Raw genomic sequence first — 19,090 nt, 5'->3', positions numbered from 1 at the left:
CCCAACATTGTATTTTACTTAAGAAGTCAGCTGAACCCCACCACACCGAATTCTGTTGGCTTGTACTCTTGCATATGAAATGTGTTTTATTTTAGGAAAATTCTAAACATCTTACCTTTAAAGTCATCTCTTGGGCCTTGCATTTCCCTCTTGTTCATTTTTCTGTCAGTGCAGGAATTGTTATGGGCACCTTTGGAATTGTTTTCTAGGTAAGCTGAGCTCGTTCCTTTCTTGGAGGGATGAGGATCACAGAGTTTTGCATTAATCTTATAAAGCTCGAGGGCCTTAATGGCTGCTGCATTGTTATCCATACGGAGAAAAGTTGGACAGGAAGCACAAAATTCATTCGTGCAGGCTTCATTTCCACAGCCCTCGGTTAACTGGTGGTAGTAGCGCTCTATTAGATGCTTTGCAGCTGCTCGCTTCCTGTAGCAAACATTCAAACAGCAAGTACAAGGATTAGTAGAGCTTTCACATACAAAGCTCATTCAATAGCATCAGCAAGGCAGAGATTAGTCAGGCACTGAAACACAAGATTTCTGTCAGAGAGGACACATCAGGAGATTTTTTTTAAACGCAGGATTCTCATTTTGACAAATGTAAATATATTTAACACACAAATTAATTTATGGGTTCTATGTAAGAGCAAGATAAATCCTATTTATGCGCAGCTTTCAGCTTTACATTGTTGTGCTATAGTGGAGACAATCTTCTACAGTTCTGAACAATCTCAACTGTCACTGAAAAAGAGCAATTTGGAGGCAAAACAAGGCTGCAAGTGAAACAGAACTGGATCTCATACAGTTTTTGAATCTAATATATAGTACTGATGCACGGTTGCCACTGACAGAGGGAAGAGGCATGAAATACAAACAATTCAGACATTTATTTAGCCTACTATCAATAGTACACTAATAAGATATAAAGCCTTTAAAAATCTAAGCCATTTTAGCAAGATTCTAGATGACTAAATGATCATATATTTAGTCTATTTAAATTCATATGAAAAATATTCCTTGATTAATTACACTGATGCCCAAACCACAATTACAGATGAGCTAAAGGCTAAATATATTTCTCCTCAGCTTAAATAAATTCTCTAAAAAAAAAAGCTATTTGCCAAATCCTTCCCTTTCTCCTGCCATTATAGGTGGCAAGCAAACATCTGAAAAATCACAGCTGCATTGCTGTACAAGTCCATGTGCTCAGTACTACATATACACACAGAAGAAAATTTAACTGCCTTATTAATAAGGTCACAGACTTCTACAGAAATTTGCAAATAGTAAAGAAATTACTGGAAAGCTGCAGGTAATCAGGACAGAAGCAGCTGCATGCAGTACTAAGAGCACCATAACTGACTGCATTTTGGAAAGAAACCCCCAAACCTCGACTTCATTTAATGAAAACAAGTTATTAATGAAAATTATCAACCAGGAAACAATTCAAACATTTTGAATAGGTGCAACATGCAGGCCTTTTATGTAACTTTAGTGATACAATACTATAAAGATTAGAACATCGGAAGCAAGATTTTCATCAGAAATTGTGATATTAACTTAAAGTTGCCTTTCCTGATGTTGATGCATGCACAGATTCTGCATAGAACAAGTACTTCAGAACTTAAGTGCTAGACCCACTGGTACTACTCAGCACTTGCTGCACCTAGCTGTTAATACTGGTTGGCTAAGTATCAGTTTCGATCCAGCTGCTTTAGACAGGAAAATGTTCTGACTGTGACTACTGAGGTGTGTATTACTCAGCAATAACACCTTTGCTCCTTTCTGTTCACCCTTCAAGATCTCATTATCCTAGAGAAGAAAATATGTCTTAGAAAGAAAACCATGACCTCGATGTCTACCTGACCTTCCAAATGCTCCAGTGCACTACAAGACAAAAAAAACAATTGAGGAGGAATGTTTCCCTGCCACCTCGAGATGGAGGTAAAGGACCATAAAAAAAAATTAGGCAGCATGAGCAATATCATCAAAGCCACTACTGTATAAACAGGGAATAGCTATATTCTAATCCAATGAAAGAGTTCTATTCTCTCAAATTTCTATATGTATACTTAGGAAAATCTGCCTCTCTCCATTTACCTCTAAAAGTAAGTGGGTTTTAATCTTGTCTTTCGTACTTCAGCCATTAGCATAGAGGCTTAAAAACACCAGTGTTTTAATACAACTTAGACCAGTACAGAATTTCACAGACATCTGTTTGTGAATACCAAGATTTCATGCTTTGATCATTCCTGACCTTTGATCATTCCAGACCTTCAGATTTAGAGTATGAAATATTGTCGTTTGTAAGCAGGCAAGTCTATCACATGAAAAAGCTGAATTTTTACATCTGAGCTATGGTCACATCTCACCAACATGCACACCTTTTTAGCCCACATATCTAGTTTGAATAAAGTTATCTAAATGTATAAACACTGGTATATGAACATTTTAACATATTAAACAACACTTCCCTTTAATTAGGTCATATCTGAGATGCCAGGAGATAAAGATAAGCTTAGATTTGGCTCTAACAGTCAACTTCTGAGGGACTCAATATGTTTTCGTTTCTAATATTTAGCTACCAATTACTTTTCAAACTTTGCCATGCCTACAATAATGCTGTTTGTACAAACACTTCCATTTTGACTCATGGCTGCAGACTCACTGGCTCAAGTTCTGTGAAACTTCATTAGAGACAGAAGCTCTGACTGAAGGTTAGATTTTTTATTTATTTATTTTTTAAATCAAATATGGAAGCAAACAATACGGTGTACAACAGTACCAGAATACAGCAGTATTAAAATTTCATAGAATGTCCTAAACTGGAAGGGACCCACAGGGATTATCAAAGTCCAATTCCTAGCATTGCACAGGATAACCCCAAGAATTAATTACATCATGTGCCTGAGAGTGTTGTCCAAATGGTTCTTGAACTCTGTCAGGCTTGGTGGTGTGACCACTTCCCTGGAGCTTTTTCCAGTGCCCAACCACCGTCTTGGTAAACATCCCCTGACATGGCTTCATTTTGTTCCCTTGAGTTCTGTCACTGGCCCCCACAGAGAAGAGATCAGTGTCTGCCTTTCTGCTTCCCCTCACGAGGAAGCTGTAGACTGCAATGAGGTCTCCCCTCAGTCTCCTCTTCTCCAGGCTGAACAGACCAAGTGACCTCAGCCACTCCTCACACAGCTTTCCCTCAAGGCCCTTCACCATCTTCATAGTCCTCCTTTGGATGCCCTCTAATAGCTTTGTACCTTTCTTATATTGCAGTGCCCAAAACTGCACTCAGTATTCAAGGTGAGACCGTCCCAGTGCAGAGCAAAGCAGGACAATCCCCTCCCTCAACCGGATGTCGATGCTTTTCCTGATGCCCCCCCCAAGGACACGGTTGGCCCTCCCTGCTGCCAGGGCACTGCTGACTCATATTCAACTTGCCGTCAACCAGGACCCCCAGGTCCCTTTCCATGGCACTGCTTTCCAGCATCTTATTGCCCAGTCTGTACGTACATCCAGGGTTGCCCCATGCCAGATGCAGAATCTGGCACTTGCCCTTGTTAAACTTCATGTGGCTGGTGACTGCCCAGCCCTCTAACTTGTTGAGGTCTCTCTGCAGGGCCTCCCTGCCTCTGAGGGAGCCAACAGCTCCTCCCAGTTTAGTATCACTGGTAAACTTAGTATCCCTTTGAGTCCTGGGTCCGAGTCCTTTATGAAGATGTTGAAGAGCACAGGGCCTAAGATGGAGCCCTGCGGAACCCCACTAGTGACAGGTCGCCAGTGTGATGTTACCCCATTCACTATTACCCCCTGTGCTTGACCTGTGAGCCAATTGCTCACCCACCACATGATGTGTTTATCCAGCTGTATGATGGACAGTTTGTCCAGAAGTATCCTGTAAGAGACAGTATTGAAAGCTTTACTGAAATCCAAAAAGATTACATCAACTGGCTTCCCTTGATCAGCTAGGTGGGTTGCCTTGTCATCAAAAAAGAAAATTAAGTCTGACGAGCATGACTGCCCCCTTATGAAGCTGTGCTGGCTGTGACTGATGACTGCTTTGTCTTTCAGGTGTTTTTCAGTAACTCCCTGAATCATCTTCTCAATAATTTTATGAGGCACAGAAGTGAGACTGACAAGCCTGTGGTTTCCAGGGTCATCCTTCCTACCCTTCTTGAATACTGGGCCAATGCTTGCCAGCTTCCAGTTTACTGGGACCTCTCCAGATTCCCAAGATCACTCAAAAATCATTGAGAAAGGCCTTGTGATGACATCAGCCACCTCTTCAAGTGTTCCCAGATAAATCCCATAAGCCCTATAAACCTATAGCGATCCAGCTGGACCCCCCCACCTCTCCCTGGGCAACTATCGCACAGACTTTGGACATGAGCTCAGACAAATTATTTAAGAATACAAAAAATGGTGGAGACAAAGGGAGGATACAAACCTAAGAAGGTAGAATAAATTTACCGAGCCTTCCATAAGAGCTACCCTTACTGAGGTCCATTGTTGGAAGTACTTACACAGAAAATGCAGTTCCAATAAGTCAATGTGTGATTTTACAGAACAGTAAGATATTCCACATCACATTCCCACTGGGGTACTTCAGGAATTATTATCACTGCTCATTGACAACAGCCCACATTTCCTATTCCCACATTATTCAGCAAAAACCCCCATATCATACCTTCTGTATTCTCCAGAAGTGAAAACCTGATCACTTTCTATATTCCTTTGCTCATTTAGCATGCGGAAAACTTAAATTCTTGACCTGAGGGATTAAAACTGGTTGATCAAGTGAGGTAACATAAAACCACTCTCTATTCTTAGCTCATGAAGACCACAGCTCCCTTTAAGTTCCCATAAGGGGATCTAACTCTTCCCTTATAAACTCAAGGACCAGTTCACTGTACATTAGCACTGTACATTAGTTACTATTGTAGCTAAAGCTGCAGTGACTGACCTGCATATACGTTTCGGAATACTCATATTGTTCTTGCACATCCAAGTATGAAACTGCACTGGTGCAGATGCAGTTGTGAACATTTCACAGATATATCACAGGCATCTCCTTATGCCTCAAGGGTAACTCCCCACACAGTGGGCCTGGTATAACCTCCTCAAGCAATACACACTGCTTCAGTGAGGAGAAGAGGCACCTAAAATAGACATCAACTTCCTTCCCCAATGTCCAATAATTTTGTAAGCACATTACTCCATTTAGCATGAAACTAGTATTCACTGACTTACTTTTGCAGTATTTAAAGAAAAAAAGAATGCCTTTAGGCTTTTCATTTGTTTTTTTTTAACTAGTAAAAAGACAGATAAAAAGTACTTCACATTTGTAATTTAAATGCTGCCAAAACTGTGGAGTATTACTAGAAACATACACCACTGATCCTCTGTGTTTGTAGATTCTTTGGCAAAGGTGAACTGGGCTGAATTTGGGTAGTAATTTTTGAATGTCTAAAATCTATAGGAAATAAGATATTGAGTGTACTTGCTCAAAAGCTCCTATGAAACAGAATCTAATTTGCATTTCTCAAATATTTTAAACTAAATACAGAGCAATACTATGTAAAGGAAGTTTAAAATATCTGCATAATTGCATCATGTTTTGCTTTCAAGTTTACCGAAATTTCAGAAATACACATGAATGTTTCATACTTGTCTGGAAATACCAGCACGAAATTACATACTTCTGAATGGTTTCTGCTTGGGACACAACAACTTTTATATTAGTTTTACACAGAAGTCTCACACTGGGTGGGAGTGTTGATCTACTGGAGGGCAGGAAGGCTCTGTGGAGAGATCTGGACAGGTTGGATCAACTAGGCCTAGGCCAAGGTCAAGGCCTATGGTATGAGGTTCAATAAGGTGAAGTGTCAGGTCCTGCACTTCAGTCACAATGACCTCACACAGTCCTTCAGGTTGTGGGCAGGGTGGTTGGAAAGTGGCCCAGTGGAAAAGGAACCTGGGGGTGCTGGTCAACAGCAGCTGAACATGAAACAGCAGTGTGCCTAGGTGGCCAAGAAGGCCAATGGCATCCTGGCCTGTACCACAGTATGTATCAATAGTGTGGCCAGCAGGACCAGGCAGTGATCACCCCCCTGTACTCCGCACTAGCGAGGCTGCACCTCAAGTGCTCTGTCCAGTTCTGGGCCCCTCACTACAAGAAAGACATTGAGGTGCTGGAGAATGCCCAGAGAAGGGCAACAGAACTGGTAAAGGGTCTAGAGAGTAAGTCATGCAAGGAGTGGCTGAGGGATCTGGGGTTGTTTAGCCCAGAGGAGCTCTGAAAAGGAGGTTCAGGCGTGACCTTATCACTCTCTACGACCACCTGAAAGCAGGCTGTAGCCAGGTGGGGGTTGGCCTGTTCTCCCAGGACAAGAGGACAAGCTGCACCAGGGGAGGTTCAGGTTGGACATCAGGAAAAATTTCTTTGCTGAAAGAGTTGTCAAGTTTTGGAACAGGCTGCTCACAGAGGTGGTGGAGTCACCATCCCTGGAAGTGTTCAAGAAACAACTGGACGTGGCACTTGGTGCTATGGTCTAGTTGATAAGGCAGTGATTTGTCAAGGGTTGGATTTGATGATCTTGAAGTTCTTTTCCAGCCTTGATGATTCTATAATTTCTCCAAAATAGCTGATTTTAGTAAGTGGAAATTTACAACAGCCTGTTTTACAATGGCAATTAGGAATTTGGAAGTGTCAAAATGTTCATAAGCTATTTTATTAACAGAAAAAAAAACAAACAACAAACAACAAAACAATATCCATGAAAACTAGAAGAAAATCTATGTTTGCCATTTGGATAGGAAAAATAAAACAGGGAACGGTTTTTTTAGTACTTATAGCAAAATAACTTTCAGTATATGCATTAACAGACAGAGACAGAAACAGACTTATGCATCTGCAACAGTTCTACTACCCTTTGGAAACTAGATGACCAGTGGATCAAAAACTGTTAAAAAAAGTGTGGATTGTGGATGGATATCTGTGAAGTTAAATACTGCTTTCTGAGAGTTTCAGTTTCAAACCTTGCATGTTGGTTTCCTGCTTCTGTTTAGTTAGAGTAAGAGCAGCAGCGCTAGAGAAGACAAGCTTCCAGTAATAGCACTGCCCAAAGAGCCCCTTCTGAAGTGCCCTGCACACCAAACTGCCAAACACTGCACCCAGAGTTGGAACCAAGCCTGCTGTTCCAGCAGTTTTGTAACACCTTTTCCCCACCTCAGCCACTGACACCACAGCAAATGTGCATGCGCGTGGAACTCACATTTGCCAAACCCCGTTCTTTCCAGTGTAGTGGACCCCAATAGCTGGGGTGCAGACCGTGAACCCCCTTGGACCATACTGGCTTCACCCAAGGGACCTCCCTCCCCACCATATATTCTAGATCCACTGTGCCTCCAGGAACACATTATGTGCTGACAAAGTCAGGCATGGCACTTCCTCAGGAAGGGTGAACCTGAGAACAGATCTCTCCTGGCTATATGGAGCAATGCAGGAAGACTGATATAGAGAGGGAATGAAGAAAACAGTCAGCATCTATCTCGTAAACTTGTCTCTCAGAAAAATTACCTTGCTACAGCCCTATTAGAAAAGCAGAGAGGAGTTTCAAAATCGCAAGGCATCCCATCCTCAAAAGCAGAGAGAGGAAAGATAAATGCACAAAAAGCCATATCAACACACCCAAAACTTTGTCTTGATATGTGACTACATACAATGGAGAGTGAAAACACATGAACAAGAAGTTGTTACTGGTAACCAATTAATTATGTAATTTAGTGCTAAAGAGGTTTTAAGAAAATTATACTAATCAAAGCTGAAAATCAATGGAGAAGTGTGACAGGAGCAGATAGAAGATACTGACCTTAAAAATTCAAAGACTTGAATGAATGTTAAGGTAAAAAGACTCCTAACTCTGAGCTAGCACCACAATGTTCACCACATGTAGAGCCAGAATTTGAAAAGCTTGGGATAAGCAAGACTTACCCATGGAAGATTTTGCTGTGTAAGAATCCAAGAGTATTTCTTTTTTAATTAATATTCATTCACACATGTGAAACATATGTGATTATGCTCTTGGTATGAAGCCTTGCAATGCAAACCACAGAAATAAATAAAGCAATTATATCAGCCAACCAGAGCAAAAACAACCATTCATTGTGGAAATAACAAAACACTTGCCTAAGTCCCTGCATTTACTAATGACTTATAGGCATGTAAATAACATATTTTAGCTACACGTTCAGCCTGCCATTCCACCTTATGTAGCAAGAACAACTATGCAGCAGGATTGCAAAAGTTCTCAGTAATAGTTGTCGTACACATTAAATTGCGATACAATTTTAAACAATTTAGTTTCACAAGTATACTGTATAGGTACTACTCAAATGTGTGAATTCCTGCGGCTTCACTGGCTTATATCCATTACAGACAAATACCTGAAATCTATAAAGTCAGGACAACTCTGATTATTGTTCTGCACAAAATAAAGTACTCAGCTATCATGCAGAAAAGCTTACTACTGTAGATTATTTTTTCAGGTTCAGTTTTAAGGAGGATAAACAACATACACAAAAGAATTGTCAAAATTCTAGAAGGAAAAAAAGACTTTTACTGCCTTTTCCTTCTGATTTATCATAAGTCCTTACAGAGTCTTTGTTTCACACCACTCCAGATGACTGCTCCTGATACATCTTTCCTTCCAGTGTGTAAAAAACAGTAGTCCAACTGACAATATCCAGAGTGCACTACAGCCAGTCTGCAGCCTGATTTCCCCCATTTGGCTAGGCCAGGGAAACAAAAGAACACAACTCAACTTGCTGCAGGAACAATAAAAGACAATGCAGCACAGGCCACTACTGGAGCAGAAATAAGAGACTATGGCAGGGCTTTAGCCCTGCAACCTCTAACACGTGTCCACATAGTGACAGCCAGTCATCTCTCAGGTCTGGATCCCTATTAACCTGTACTCCTAAGGAAGCAGCCAGACAGCACTTCTGCAACAGATGGCATGAGAGAGGGAAAAGAAATTTGTCATCCCAGGAGAAATGCTACTCCTAGTGCAAGAAAAGGCATCACTGCAGTGAATTGCTAAACACACATCAGAAAAGCGTTCTTGCTTCCTTCTCATCACTTTTAAAATTAGGTATGCAGTCCAATGTGTGTGTGGGCTCAACCTCAGTTTTGCTCCTCCCCAAGTTGGGCAGCTACAGTAGAGAAGTCCTTGAGCAATTCACACTATGTCCCTAGCCTACAAAACATCCAGAAACTGGCATCCAGCCCACGGTGCGTAAAATACTAGACCACTTGGGAGGCAGGCATGGAGGAGACAGTTTAAGGTCAGAGAGGAAGTTTGTGGCAGAAGAAAAACGAACCCAGATCCTTTGAAGCTTTAGACAGTACACTAACCATTGCGCTTACACTCCCTCTATTATTATGGAACTTTGCTGTAAGCCAGAAAAGCAGAGTTTGTGGTTTCCCTATTTGAGTTCTATGACAGGACTCTTTGAATAGCTAGGAAAGAATCTTTGTTCACTAACTCACAGAAGAATAAAGTGTCAAATAACCTTTTTTTTTTAAAAAATGGTCCTCTCATTCCTGCAACCCTTTTGAATTTTAAATACAAATGAACATTTCAGCCCATCACAATCTGCTTCTAGTTGATCTTGGCTTCTATGCTAAAGGCAGAGAAAAACAAGACTCAGAACTATCAGCAAGATGCTATGCAAGATTCACTGTTTAGTGAAAGAGAGCCAATTTGTTGTTTCTGGAATTAACTAGTATATGAATTCACCAAATTAAGTCAGACTTTTTTTTTTCTTAGTTCAACAATCCATGCCACAACAGATATCAGCAGGTGTTGTGCCTTACTACTGAAGTGTCTTCAAACCCATGCAAGATGTTAGTGAACAGCAGGTAGAAATTACACCCTTACTGTCAAGTCTGAATGTAGGCCCTCAGATTTCTGACACTGTATTATGCTACCATCTACTGGTTCACGTTAAGTTAAACCTCTAAACTTTCCCTTCAACTCATTCACCCTCCAAAAAAAAATCATCAGTTTATACAGAGGCTTGAAATTATTTTTCCATAGCAAAATATTAACTTGAAACTTTCTAAGGTAATTCTACAGTTCTACTCAGCTTTTGTCTTCTTTTTATGAAGCAGATGCAAGAGTAGCTGTTACATAAGTTCAAAAGATTTTTAAACAAGACACACCAAACTCATCCACTCATTTACTTACATTCGGCTAGTTTCAATGTTCTCAGAGTGAGGTTCTCCTGGTGATCTGCAAAACCAGATAGAAAACCTTAACCTTTTGTTCTTTTAAGTCATTACAATATGAAAAGTTATGAAAGGTGGAAAGTAATGGTAGTGTACTATTGCCACTAACAGCATCAACTTTTTGACACTTACAGATTTAATTTATTTTACCAAACTCTAGAATACAGCTTGTAACATAAAACCTGACAGTATAATTAAGCCAGATTTCTTTAAGGAGGACAGCGCTTTTCCCCCACTGCTTATGCAACAGCAGCCATTAGAGCAGAGATCTGCTGGCACTACTTCTGTATTCAGGCTGTGTAGGGCACCAGTTCTGGGCTAGTTCTTCATAATCACTTCTGTAACCAAAATGTATACTCAAAGTTTATCAGTGATCAACTGCAACAAACAGATTCTCTACACAGCTGGACTCTAAAAAGTAGCAGCTCAGAAGCAGGTTCCAACAGAATCTCACAACAAATTTCATATCTCTCTCCACCTGAATTTGTAGATGTAATCTCAGATAGCTTTTTGTTTCTTCATTCCAGCCAAGAGATCAGACAGTAATATTCAGAATTAGGTGTTACTGTCTGGCATTTTTGAATACACAAGCAGTACCTGTGTTTAGCTTGGCAACCCCTTTGACTTAATTTACAGAATAATTTAAGGGGTATAGCTTCATACTAACTTAAGTAGGTTACATTATATCTATTTAGCTCCTCCTTACTCCCATCTTCTTCCTTAAGGAAGCACTGATTTAAAAAGTTAACTTTTTTTAGGCAATATTTTTTTCTTCCCTTTGGGACTTCCCCTTAGTCAGTGAGTTTGTAACTAGACAAGCCAGAAGACAAGGCAGTATAAATGCAGCAGTTTTGATTTTCATTGCCTTACAATGCCTTGAAATCACACCCTAAAGGACCTTATCAAATCTTTACTTGGATATGGATTTTGGTACACTTGACCAGAACTGCCACCCTGGAAATATTCTGAGGAGTGGAAACAGAGCACAGCCACTACAGTAAAACTCTGCAGCTTACATGAACAAAAGTCCCTTTCATGACAGCTCTCAAAACAGAAGTGAGCTAAAATAGAACTCACTTTGTAGGTTTCACCAGAGTCTGCTGGAGGACTTCAGTTAGGACAGCTAAGCAGGCTTTCCCATAGCTTTTTCAGGAAAAAAACCTTTGTTTATAGAAATGGAATTTCTAATATTTACTACATGACTATCTATAATATTCTAAATGCTATTGGAAATCTCCATCTGTAGCCTGATACATTCTTTTTTTCCCATGTTTAACTGTGCTATATTACTGGATGGTCTCTAAAGCTTGGATTGTTCTCCGAATTCTCTACTAAAATTTTAGTTCCTTTATTAAAATTCTGTACCTTAACAACTTTCTGCGTTTTATCAAACAGACCCAGTGCCTAGAAAGCATTTCTGGCAGACAACTTATAATTCCTAGGCTAGCTGGATACTATGCAGTGACAGATGATGCAGAACACAGTACATTATTTGTTTCTATTTCATTAACTTTTAAAATTTACCTGACATAAGGACAAAATTCTGAACTTCCTATTCAGCTACCTTTATACTCATGCTTAAAATATAAATGTTCTCTAACTGGAAAATAACATAAAAACCACCCAATCTCAAAATTTGGCCTCTATTTATTCCCTCCAATTATGTTTCCCTTACTCCTTAAGTTCAGGACAAGATAGTTGCTGACAAAAATAATGCTCAGCAGCAAAACAAATAAAAAATTAATTTCCCTTCAATTCCAGTGACCAAAACAAACCACTCAATACTTAACAAAAACAATCTCAATTTTTCTTTTCCAATTATTCACCAAAGCATTTAAGCCATACAATCTGAGAAGCATGTTTATATCCATACTGGCTAGCTCCTATTTACTTCCAGGACTTCAGAAAATGATAGCAAAAACTCTGGACGTTTGAGGTGTTGCTATCTTTATTTCAGTATTGGGAAATACAGCACATTGAAGCTTTGGGAAAGAGTAGTGCTTGCAGTTGCTATGAAAATGTGAGTGAAGTAGTGGCATTAAAAGAAAAACATCAAGAGTACTAATCACTTTGAGCCTTTAAAATAAACAGCAGTATGAAGAATTAGAGAAAAAGAGCAGTTTGATATCCAAACTTTGCAAGTAAAAAAGGTAGCCTGGTGATTTGCAGTACAGATATGTAAAAACAGCTATCAGTATATCCAAAATCCTTTTCTATCCTCATAATTCGTGAGTATTTTATCTGGGCTGTAAAGAGACAGTACTGTTCAGTACATGTTACTGTGAAAAAAAAAAGTTTATTCTATAAGAGAAACAATTAAAAACCCAACAAAACCCCCAAAACAATAAAAACATGAAAACATTTCAGCAAAGTTCAGAAAAACTTCAATGTAGCTGAGTCGAAAAAGGTTTGGTCCTCTAAGATAAGTGGTTCTACAGAAAACAGGGATCAAATTCCTTCGGCTTATTGTTTTCTAAAACATGAGCAGACCTACCATAATTATGATTTGCAGAACTATTAATGCAAATATTATCTCGATTTTAAAAGGTTTCAAATGGCAATGCAAGCACCAAATAAAATGAGCTTTCAGTACTCATTAAATGAAGTGGAAGATCAATCTAATTACAAAAGTTGTACCTGTTTGCTAAGAAGCTATTTATTCTGCAATACCCAATTGTTTACAAACAAGATACCTTGCTATTTTCTCTGAGCAGGCAATAGTACTGAAAAACAACTATATAGTACAGCAAGATGTCCTTTCATTATATTTAAAATCTGAAACAAGAGTTCTGTTCAGAGAAAATCTCAGAGCAAATGCTCTTAAAAATTTCAGCTTTGAATTAGATTGTAGATACTGATCACAAGACATCAGCTAATCTGAATACTGCAGTATGAGCTAGCAAATTAAAATGGTGGCTCATTTCCAACAACATAGGGAGCAACTTCCCCATTCTGCAAGCCAATCCTTTTATCTTCAGTGTACTTCTTTAGGAGAGGAAAGTAATGGTATGCATGCTTACACATTTTTAACATCATCAAGCCTCCTGGATAAATACTTTAAAAAAAGAAAAATGAACAAACTGCTTAGATAAGTATGCTAAACAATTTATACAGAAATTCAGTATGACAGTAAAAACTACCAGAGACTTTTAAGTGATAGTATTGCTCCTAAGAAGGTTTTCATGGAGCACTACAGCTCCAAAGACAAACGATGTGAGCTTTGAAATCACTGTTAGCAAGAGTGTAAGTCAACTTTGCCAGCTGACTTATCTTAAACAAACAATATAACTTACTACTATTTATAAAATTAACTTGAAGACATACAAATTAAATACTTTAAAATAAACATGATAACTAAGAAAGTCCTGAGAAACAACCTGCTATGCTTTATACTTACCTTTTACAAGCTGTGGCCATTCGGTGACATCAGGGTGATCACAATTTTGAGTCACTGATCAAAACCGAGTTGTCACACCAGTCCTGTATCACGCTGGGCTAAGCATAAGCTTAACAACTCTAAATAAGTAAAAATAATGTAGTTAAAAAGCCCTTAAAAATTATTTTCAGCCAGTCCTCTAAATAAAAAAAACGAACATAGAACAGAAGAAAAATATTGATACTAAGCATTGTTTTATCACCAAGATTAAGACCGACCTACAATCATTTTTTGCAAGGCATTCTATGACTTCTAGAGTAACTTAGTACAGTGCTATCAACTAGTGACTTGAAAATTCAGTAACTTACTTTTAGTCTTTCTAAAAAACCAAAATCCAAACCCATCTTTGGGACCAGTGGAAAGCACCCAACATTAATACAACAAGCATTCAAAGATCTGGAAGCATGTGTGTAAATATGAACTATAATTTCTAACTAGAATAAAATTTCATTATGTGTTTCCCTGATACAACTCAATTAACACTGTTTCTTAGCAAGGCTCTGTTCCCAGGGGAGCAAAAAGTAACCTGCACTTTGTTGTGTGCCTCTCCCCAAAACAAAGTAAGCAACAGCTATGTAAAACTTTCAGAAGAGCAACCTTCGCTATCTGTGACAAATCTTTAGATTCTTTGGTCCATTTATATCATGTGTCCTCTCTCCCTTAAATTTTCAAAAATGTATTTTACCTGTCAATTGTTTCCCGTGATCTGGCTCCACTGGTATAAATTGAAGGGTTGGTCCTTTACTTTGTCACGCAGGTGGCAGCCAATGATCACTCAGCAATACTCGTGCCCAGAGCGCCCTGGGACCACCCCAGCTGATTACTTCCATGGCTGAAAAGGAACCAGTTAGTCTCTTACCTACTGCTATTATCTACTCTAAAGTTAACTGATAAAATACTTCCAAACACAATACTCAACACTCAATTCATCCCATTCTCTCTCCCACCCAAGCTCCTAAGTGCACTGGACAAAGCCTGTAAAGCAAAAAGGCCTTTGATGGAGAGTCAGATGACAAACAGCATTATTCACTTTCTGCTAATATAAAGTTTTGATAAAAATTGGAGTTATTAGTGTATTTAGTAAATAAAAAGTTATCTTACTTCCTCTAAACAGCAGTAGCTATGAAGACAGACCTCTGTACCCTGAGAAGTTCATTCCTGTGGTAACCCAGATGAAGCCCCACATTTGCCAGTTGCCATGCAGCAAGCGCCTCATACAGAACACCAAGGTGCACAAAGCTATTGAGGGCACACCAGCAGCTTTTTGCAACACCCGCAGTCAAAGCAATCTGGTGCAAATACTAAGAGAGCACATCAGGTAGCTTTAAATGTCTCAGTAAAAAACATTTGTTTCTTTACTGCACCTTCTTTTGTGCTTCAGTCCAACCTATTACAAGTCTTTCAGCGAGATCTTAGATTTGATTCTCAATGCTACTTTGTATCTGTCAACTTGTCAGAGATATGAAATCACCGACCAGTAAGCAAGGGTTATGATTTTCTAAAGTTTGTCAGGAAAGCTGCCAAGTTTTGTCATTCTACAGTTTGCTATTCTGATACAAACTCCGAACAGAATGAAATTTGTGTTGGTTTCAGAATGATGCTTATTGGTTTTACCAATAAGAAAAAGTACCATTTAATGATTTTAACATCAGTAATATTTGAGTGTTGTCACCTTAACACAAGTGCAGTTGACATAAGGAAAGTGAAAACCAAGCTGGCTAGCAAAAATCTCCAAAACAAAACAGAGGTTCTTTAGTACCTATGTTTTACAGGTGTAAATTGTCAAAGTTTAACTGAGTCAATGCCAGGAATGCAGTACAACGATTAAAAGTCAGTTGAAAAGGTTCCTCATTTGTCAACATTAAAGGACAAATTTTCAAATTAATGTTTGCTGAACAGAAAAGCAAAAATTAAGATGGTGATGCAAAACTAATAAGGTGTAAAACACTGCTTAGGCATTCCGATTGTTTAAGACCCGAAAATGTCCACTTTCAGGCAAGTCTTAGCCCTAAAGAAACAGATGCCTATTCTAACACTGATTCTAGCACTTTGCCCAAGTAACTTTCAGTGTGCTGGTCAGAGGACAGACGTATAATCTCTAAAGCCTTGTTGGTTGGAAAACCTGCATTCTGTCTGACTGCTGGAAGTATCAGCTCCTTTCTGGAGAGGGTGTGATCAATTGCTCCCTACCTAGACTTGGTCCTATATCACCCAGACTACGCGCAAAGGTTCCTTACAGCAGTCTTCCACTCAAATGGAAGCCTGTTAGAACAGCAGGCTGACAGCAACCTTAGTAAAACAAGGTCTTCCTGAGACTGTTTCATATGGGAGAAGTCATGAACATGACTGACAACAGTGAAGGAGCAAATAAAGTGCTGGATTCAAACACCACCAGATTTTGGAACATTAAAAACATACATTAAGGTGGCAGCTCTACAAGCATAGCCAAGAAAAGTTTGTGCCAAGGCCTGACACAGATCCAACTCTGTTAGTCAGATTTACCACACCACCGAACATAGGATCTACAGCAGTTCCATGAAGAGAGGCAGTATCTGAACTGTCACAAATCTCACTGAGCCAAAGTTAACTCATCTAAGTTCTGTTGTGAAATTTGCATCTACAAATTGAATTTATCATGGGTCAGAGCTTTGAATACGGTAGTTTCAGCATTTCTGATTTGTTGCATGATATCTTAAAACTAGACTTACTGTACTGGGATCTAAAAATCTCAAGCTACTTACTTTTCAACAATCTAGATGCAAAAAATCTAAATTAATAATTTTTCCCATCTATCTCCTCCTCATCCTACCTTCCCCACCTATTCTTGCTGTCACTCCTGTGGGACAGAACATGATTGGCAAGGATTCCCTGGAACAGATGAAAGAACTAATTTTTCTAAACCTTCTTCATTCATGCATCAGGAGAGTAGTGTCTGCTGGCAAAGAAACCAGCATGTTGAAACATGGGGTGGGTGGTGAAGGAGACTTACCACCAAAGATCACTTATTTTGAATCTAGTTTGAACAAAGGACATTTTGACTACCTGACACAAACAAGGCAGAAAAAAAATCAACTGGTAAGAGAGTAAAAGGACACTACTTGATCGGGAAAGGGAAACCACACTGAGGAATACACTAACATCTTGGATAAGGGTATTATGAAGAATAGGAAACTGACCTAAACCAACTGCTTTTTTTGTCACAGGAATTCCCTTACAAAAAAACCCTGTTTCTAACTTAACTTTTAGAAGGTAGGAACAGCAGCCCCAGAGCAGATATTTATTCTTTGTACTCAAATGAATTTCACTGGTCTTTGCTGTTCTGATCATCACGGCTTACGGTTTAGGCTTTCACAGACACACAGAGCAGCTGAAGGTATGAAATGAAGTCTGTGCCTGTGGAGTATGTCCAAGAAACCCAAGACAGCCGCTAGGCTCTTTGGGACTGGGCAGGCCATATCTGCCTAGTGAATAGTTATAAGGGGTAGAATCAACTAGGACTACAACAACCCCTACTGCAATTAGGAAGACAATACACAAGTTCCACGTCTTCAAACCACATGTCTGAAGAACCTTGTGTGTTTTGGGCTAGCCCTCATCAAGAGGGAACAGGATAAATAATGTTTATACAGTGATTTGGAACACCACCTATTTCTCCAAGGTAGCATAGGTGAATATTTTCTGAAAAGAATGTTCCTGTCAGCTCAAGAAGAGGGAGGAAATAAATAATAAATGAGTGAAAGAACAAGATGTCAAAAAGCAAGTTCAGATGCATCAGAAGGGGCTAAAAGCAACTTAGTTGCATAGCTTGATGAGATCTTCTCTTTGCACATTTCATTTACTGTTGAAAAGTCTGCCATCACAAACATGAGCCAAGAAGAGGTTCCCCAGCTGCAACATACAGAACCTAAAGCCACAGCATGAAGAGTTTAAGTACTTATTTGTCAGCAATGAAAAATAAAGACAAATAACTTCCAGGTACAAATCACTAAATTAAAAGTTGTTACTTATATGGATTTCCTAAACCTACTACTTTCCCTGGGTTATTTGATGTTTATTTTCTGTGAGAGCACAGCAATCTGGTCTGGCAGCTGACACACAGTATCTGATGTCTACAGAGATCCCTTAGAGAAGGAACACTTTTATATACTATAACTTCTTACTGACCTTATTAAAAGATGGGTGCCTTGGGAGGTGGCATGTGTAAGAATTTAGGTTTCCTTTACAGAAGTAGCTATCCAAGTAATCTTTGATCCAATTATTTTTTATTATTCTCTTTTTGATCTATGTTGAATATGGGGGTGATTCACATCTGTACAAAGAAGTGCCATGATCTACCTTACCATCCAGCATCAGAATCTGAGTTGCTTAATTAATCATCTCAAGAAGATACCACTAAAGATAGCTTTTGTATGTTTTCTGAAGAATCCCTCTGAATCCTCCGAGAATGAATTTTGTATGTTCCCAGAATGACTTTGAACACCACAACGAAACAGTCATCTCTGTACAGTAAGGAACTGACAACTGATAGGAAAGTTGGCCTTTTATAACTTGAGATTAATTCAAGTGTCTTGAAGAATATTTACCAAATCCCTACGTTCAATCTTAATTGGCATCTGCAGAGAAAAACCAAATAAATAATGTAATAAGCACATTTAAGCCTTAATTTCTTGATAAGGTTGGAAATATCATTTACTTTGGCTGCCTGCATGCTGCTTCCAACACACAAAACATAAAAAGTCATAAGATTCCAGAAGTTGTCTTCATGCATCTAATTAGAAGGTCAAATTATTAATAATCCTACGGTAAAATAAACCAGCACTAATACAATCTGATCATATAAATCCTAATGGAGCCACAAAAAACCCAAACCAAACAGTAATAAGGCATGTTGTTTTTTTTTCCACTGCCCAGTAAACGAAACAATTCAACTAATAACAACAAATGCAAAATCACATTCGTTAGAAGACCAAAAGAATTGGGTTCTATCCTGGAAAATGCCAACCTGAAGTGACTAAGGCAGTCACAACCAATGAGCAAACGTACACACGCTCCGAGTATCACAAGAATGACAGATATGACTCATGAAGGATTCATGGAAAAGTGTCTATTCATCTGCACAAAGTATTTCAGACACCTTCAAAACTTAAACCCAGTTCTCCAATTATTCAATATTCTTCAAAAGTGTAGTAGAAAAGAGCTACAAAGACAACGTGAAGATAGAGGAAAATGCGTTGTGATTAGACAATGAAAAGAATTCAAAGTTAATCAAGCTAATCATTATGGACACTGGAAGAAACTAAGTCTTCTCACAGCACAGAAAGAACAAAAATATCTTCCAACTAAAAGAAAGCACACAAACGCCCCATGACT

At 39.0% G+C, this 19,090-nt stretch overlaps 1 protein-coding gene across 5 annotated transcripts in view; it reads right to left on the bottom strand.

Annotated features, from left to right (window-relative positions):
• Window positions 1-19,090, bottom strand: part of UBE3A (ubiquitin protein ligase E3A) — a 53,477-nt gene that overhangs the window by 21,587 nt on the left and 12,800 nt on the right. For 2 of the 5 annotated variants that reach the window (XM_064646240.1, XM_064646241.1), the window contains 4 exons: window positions 14,406-14,552; window positions 13,682-13,800; window positions 10,244-10,288; window positions 116-426 (listed from right to left, as the gene is read on the bottom strand). In XM_064646240.1, coding sequence (XP_064502310.1) covers window positions 116-426; window positions 10,244-10,288; window positions 13,682-13,701 — 376 coding nt within the window. In that variant the 5' untranslated portion in view covers window positions 13,702-13,800; window positions 14,406-14,552. The remainder of the gene's footprint in view (window positions 1-115; window positions 427-10,243; window positions 10,289-13,681; window positions 13,801-14,405; window positions 14,553-19,090) is intronic. The other 3 variants (XM_064646242.1, XM_064646243.1, XM_064646244.1) reach the window with 2 other exon arrangements.

The sequence above is a fragment of the Pseudopipra pipra genome, chromosome 2, assembly GCF_036250125.1.
Source record: "Pseudopipra pipra isolate bDixPip1 chromosome 2, bDixPip1.hap1, whole genome shotgun sequence".
Classification (NCBI taxonomy): domain Eukaryota; kingdom Metazoa; phylum Chordata; class Aves; order Passeriformes; family Pipridae; genus Pseudopipra; species Pseudopipra pipra.
The sequence above is the reverse complement of the archived record's forward strand: the minus strand, read 5'-3'. Positions and strand labels throughout refer to the sequence as shown.